The sequence below is a fragment of the Phallusia mammillata genome, chromosome 1 (genome assembly GCF_965637545.1).
Source record: "Phallusia mammillata chromosome 1, kaPhaMamm4.hap1.1, whole genome shotgun sequence".
NCBI classification, from domain to species: domain Eukaryota; kingdom Metazoa; phylum Chordata; class Ascidiacea; order Phlebobranchia; family Ascidiidae; genus Phallusia; species Phallusia mammillata.
Genome location: NC_137252.1, coordinates 14,535,698 through 14,541,067, shown reverse-complemented (window position 1 = coordinate 14,541,067; position 5,370 = coordinate 14,535,698). Strand labels below are relative to the sequence as shown.

The following is a 5,370-nucleotide window of genomic DNA, read 5'->3' as shown; positions in this document are numbered from 1 at the left end:
CAGTCAATTTGTACTGGAATGTTGTAGTTATCGGTTTACCCTTGAGCAGACGTTTTTTTCCGAAAATGATATAAGACCGCTATTGGTCTGGAAGTTGTTTGTACTTGTAGACCATTGCTAAATTTTCTTTCTGAAGTGACTCTTGGACCAAAAACCACACATTTTTGTTTCATCCTTCTTTCTGCCAGAAGATCGTTGAATCATTATTTGTTATATATATCTACATTTGTAAAAAAAACTGTTCGAATTATTTTTTAAAACCAACACACAACAGAAGTTTTTGTATAATGTACACTTAACAGTGACTCATAGATATCATAAAACACGCGGGAAATATCGTCACGCATGGTTTCCCAGACGAAACAATCGACCCAAGGTCGCGTGCTTTCAATCAATCGTTTTGCAAACGTTTATTGCCACCGAGAACAATACACGTGTTCAAGCTTGCCATGAAGATATTCCGCAGGTAGTAAGCATGTCAAGTGACAAACACGAGGCGAGCAATTTGTTTTGTGATGTTTGTTCTGCCCATATACCAAACGGTGAGTTGACTATCAATAAGTTAAGGTTAAAGGAAATAATAGCGTTTCAAAAACGTTTTTTTTCAATTTAGGACAGTTTTGTAGATAATAGTATTTCAATAACATTTTTTGTGCAGAAACCACGTTTCAGCAACATTTAAACGGACGAAAACATACAAGAAATGTTGAGAGAATAAAGGAATGGTCAGATGCAGCTAAACGCTCAATCTATGTTGGGGGACTGAAAAACATTGTTGCAGTCGAACTTGCTATTGCAGATTATTTTGGTCAGTTTGGAAAAGTGAAAAACATTACCATTGACAAAACCTTTGTAAGTATAAGCACACTGTTATTGATGTTAATTTGATTAGTGTTTTGCCTTGCAACATTACCAATACCATACAGTAAAATGCCATAAACTATTAACAAATGGCCAATGATGAATAGTAAAAGGTTTGAGTTGTAAGTTATTCATTAAACAAATAGTAGTTACCCGCAGTGTATTACTCATGGTTCATTGTCAAAAGATCAAGTACATGAATCGTTAAGTTCACTGACAGCATTGGTGGGGTTATTTTTATGTTGGCAGTTTGGTTAAGTTGTGCCACGTTGCCGATGTATACTTCACAACATTCAAGTTATTAAATGGGTACACTGCTTTTTGTTCATTGTTGTTTGCAACAAATGACATCAAAGGATTTCTGAGGCCAACTGTTACAATGTGTAATAATATATACACAAAAATTTTGCATCAGCATTTGCTGACCATTATCAAAACCCTATACATGATACAATGCAGGGCTTCTTTTAAATGATTGTTGTATTGTAGAAACAATATGCGATTGTTGAATTGGAAAGTGAACAGATGGCCCATACTGTATTGGCAATTGAAAACCCTCTTTTGAATGGAATCCCTGTAGTTATAAAAGCCAGGTGATTGATTGATTAAATGATATATGAATTGAAGATTTTTATAGATTGCTAAAAAGGTTGAATCTTGATTTATACATTTTTTTGTACATTTTTATACAAACTTTGTTGGCATGTGATCTTCGCCAGAATGTTTATGGCATTTAAATCCTTCTTTCAGAGAACTAAAAGATGGTAAACATGTAAATGCCAGCAAGGAAAAGTCACACCAAAAACAAAGTCCTATTGATGAGAAATTATGGCAAAAACTACTGGATTGTAAGGATGTAAGTTCAAAGAACAATCTACAACTTGTTTTCATAAATGTTAGCCATGTGATATTTTTTTGTATCAAAAATAAGTTAGCATTCCTAAAGTCTGCCTTGACAAGATTGACAGTTGTCACAAGGGTTGAAATAGTTTACATAATGAAGTGCTTTGTTTTTCAAAAGTTGGACGATCAGATCCTAATGTTGCATGATGAAGTCAAACTTTCAGAGGAAGAACTCCATGTACGGGATTTAATTTGCAAACTATTGCAGTCTGCGTTACATGAAGCTTTTCCAGACTGCACTCTGAAACCTTACGGTTCATCTGTAAGTGTAAAGTGTAACATTTACAGACCCAAGGAGAATGTATTTTGTTGCTACATTTTTATTTTTCTGGTGTATACAGTGAACCTTGGTTAATCCCAACCCATTTGGACCAACAAATTTGTCTGGATTGGCTGAAGATCTGTATTAACTGATGTCTATTAGTTCAGGCCTGGCCACATTAAATATCATTTGTACCTCAAGTTTTGTGCGAATAAGATAAATTCCAGATTAACAGAATCTGGTTTAACCAAGTTTACTGTATTTTAAAAAGCAGCAGAAGTTTGATTATGAATTGCATGAAGTGTTATAAAAAGTTACACAAGTTTATTATCTTCTTTTAAGGTTAGTGGATTTGGTACACAAGGCTGCGATTTGGACCTCCATTTCGAATATACAAGTATACATCCTGATATTCTCCATGAAATCAAGATGCACAGAGACACAGAAAATGACTCAAGTAATTCAACAGTAGGCGAAGAGATTACTTCACAAGAGATTATTGCAGCTGTTGGAGAGGTTATAAAGCAATGTGTTCCAGATTGTCACAAAATCAAAGTAATATCTGCATCAAGGTTTCCACTTGTTCGCTTCTATCACAAAGGGTCAAATGTAAAATGTGACATTTCCTTGTCCAATAAGCTTGCTGTAGTCAACACTACGTACTTGCAACTGTGCTGCAAAGTCTTTCCAATGCTAAAGCCACTTGTTATTGCAATAAGAACTTGGATGCGACACTGGGAATTGGCAGGTGAGTCACAAATATGTCCAAAGGGTGTTAAAATTTGTTGATCTGTTATCTTACTTTCACAAAGTTGTTTCTGCGTTGAAGTTTCTGCAACCTTGCTATACAGCGAGGAGATACAAGCCTATGTCTGAGCATAAAACATTACAACACACGACAGTTTCTATTGTAATCATCAGGTAAAATTAAAGCCACAGAAGGGACGTAACATGGTGTTGCACAACCAAAAAAGAGGGTGACACAAAGTTGCAGATGAAAGCAATTAGTCGGTTTTACCTGACAATAACAATAGAAACTGTCAAAACTTTGTAATATTTTACATTCAGATATTGGCTTGAATCTTCTTTCTGAGAATATTAAGAACGGTGAATTGTGTACCTTGCATATGAAATTCTTTTGGAAAGGAAATTTCAAAATTTTTTTACAAAAGGATTGAAAGTCCAATATGGGAGTTTCTGTTATGTATTTTGTCTTGTAGGTGGTGTTCACGTCAATGGGCCGAGATTGAACAACTATGCTGTCACTTTAATGGCCTTGTTCTTTTTGCAAAATACCGGAAGGATGCCTAGCTTGAAAGCGATGGTTGCAAGTGTGTCTGACACTCCTGTTCTGATTGATGGCTTTGATTGTACCTTGGTTGAAACCTACCCAGTTTGTGAACCAAAAGGCTCTCTAGGCGACCTACTTGCAGATTTTTTTCAGTTTTACTCCAAGGTTGAATTTTCAAAAGCGGTACTCAATGCACGCTCGGCTTGCTACCAAACCGCGCAAACCGAGAAAGAAGAGAATCCCACTGGCCGAAAGTTCAAGTACGGAAGTCTTAACGTACAAGATCCTTTTGAAGTCAGTCACAACGTAACTGGCAATGTTACCGAACGCCATATGCAGAACTTTTACCGACAGATGCACAACGCAGCCCTTGTGGTAAAAATGAGGAAATACCAGCACAGGGCTATGCATGTATCGTGTTGGGGTATTTTGGCCTTGTTTATTGACCACCATAAGAAACAGGGCGACAGTGAAGCATCTGTGCCTAATCCAGCGAAAAGCAATGCGTACGCCTTTGACGTAAAGTTAAAGCCAGACGCTTCCGAAATGCATCAAGGCGATTTGCCAAAAGCTGGGGGTTACTTGGTTAATATTTTGTGCGATGTGTTTGCAATGGATTGTCAAGTGGTGGACGCCGAAATTATTACAAACGCTCCAATGACGGAGTCTGCGCAGGTAGCTGTAGCTATGGAGACTTTTCCTATAAAAGCAAAGGAGGAGTTACATAAGCACGAAGTTGCGACGAAAAAACGTCCAGCGGACTCCGAAGACTGTACATTTTGCAAGCGTGCAAAAGTTGCACTTGACCGCTCAGATGCTACCACCCATCCCATCAACTTGCCGTGTCAATTAAAATGTGTTGCCAAGCAGCGTCTTTGGCAAGGTCGCCGCAAAGCCAGACGTCGGTTGGTCCAGAAGGGCAAGGCCGATTTCCTCGACCTGGAAAGAAAGGTTTCCCAACTTCTGCTTTCTGACTTAGTAAATGATTCGACACATGGTGGCAGCATGCAGCAACAATTAAACACGAGCTGTTCATCCACTGATAGTTGTGGACCCCCTTTGTTCAGTTTTACGACAGATGTCAAACAGCTAAATGAAACTGCGTTGCGTTTGCTTTTTCGTTGTACCTCCGATGATGGCCATAGTGACTACGTTAATTTCGTACACCATCTCGAAATGTTTTTGCCCAACCTACTTAAAAAGTGTGTTGCTAAAAGTGATGATGGTGGACAGTGATTGCTGAAGTGAACAACGAAAATAAACTATATGGTGGCGGTGCGTTGGTTCGGACTTGCATCTTCGCAAATTGTGTTTCATCTTATTTGCCCTGCTTCGTAGCTTAAATCTGTCCTAAAGTATGAGAGCGCACACCAGTGTTGGGTAACAAGTCTTGATAGGCGGCTCCTGCATGGTCTGTTCCCCAGGTTTTAGTGGTGTCAGGTCTCACTCTAAAGTTGGAAGTTTAAATGAATTAGTCAAATGATTTAGTAAAATAAGCGGCAAAAAGAGTAAAGTTGTTTTTTATTTCTATCTGTAGTGCCGGGAAGTCAAAAATCATACGCTTGCCAGTTTAGTCCCAAAATCTTTGAATCTATAAAAACTGAACCACAACTGGGTACCGTTTTAATAGAACCGCATAGGCTAATGTCAGTTCAACTTTTAACCCGATTCAGAACTACAATCACATCACGTGTTGCTGGAAACCTACGATTCTTGCCCGGGGCATTCAAGCATAGCCTATCTGTGGACATTTGAGTGTTGCCCCTCTAGTATCAAGAGGTCTGTGGTTTATTGCATGTTTATTCAATAATGTCACTATGCCACCAGAAGGCAAAATAAATGCAAATGTATCAAAGACGCGCAGCGCGTAAACAAATTGCTGCAAAAACAAAACTATATATAGGCCGCTTGTCCTCTCAAAACACGAGCGATAAAAGAGGTAACCACTTGAGTGCGCACTTTCTGCAAATGTGGTATGCAAAAAAATACGTAAAATGCGCGTCGGGAAGGAACTTGACCATATACAGACTTAAAAAAAAAACTTTGATCCGGA

At 38.3% G+C, this 5,370-nt stretch overlaps 1 protein-coding gene across 2 annotated transcripts; it reads left to right on the top strand.

Annotated features, from left to right (window-relative positions):
- The first annotated feature begins 336 nt into the window (after positions 1-336).
- On the top strand, positions 337-4,623 carry LOC145204726 (speckle targeted PIP5K1A-regulated poly(A) polymerase-like). 2 transcript variants are annotated; one of them, XM_080077319.1, is made up of 7 exons: positions 337-542; positions 659-852; positions 1,351-1,454; positions 1,612-1,717; positions 1,883-2,026; positions 2,369-2,774; positions 3,247-4,623. In XM_080077319.1, the coding sequence occupies exons 1-7, from the start codon at positions 476-478 to the stop codon at positions 4,551-4,553; spliced, it is 2,328 nt and encodes a 775-aa protein (XP_079933445.1). In that variant the 5' UTR covers positions 337-475; the 3' UTR covers positions 4,554-4,623. The 2 variants fall into 2 exon arrangements, with proteins under 2 accessions (XP_079933445.1, XP_079933453.1); XM_080077327.1 differs by lacking the exon at positions 1,883-2,026 and having other exon boundaries at positions 365-542.
- Positions 4,624-5,370: the final 747 nt, after the last annotated feature.

What these genes read in the sequence shown, in the direction of transcription:
- LOC145204726 (XM_080077319.1), top strand. Translation starts at nt 476, where the DNA reads ATGTCAAGTGACAAACACGAGGCGAGCAATTTGTTTTGTGATGTTTGT. An exon ending in TTACCATTGACAAAACCTTT is followed by an intron (nt 853 to 1,350) that starts GTAAGTATAAGC and finishes GTTGTATTGTAG; the next exon opens with AAACAATATGCGATTGTTGA. An exon ending in TGAAACCTTACGGTTCATCT is followed by an intron (nt 2,027 to 2,368) that starts GTAAGTGTAAAG and finishes TCTTCTTTTAAG; the next exon opens with GTTAGTGGATTTGGTACACA.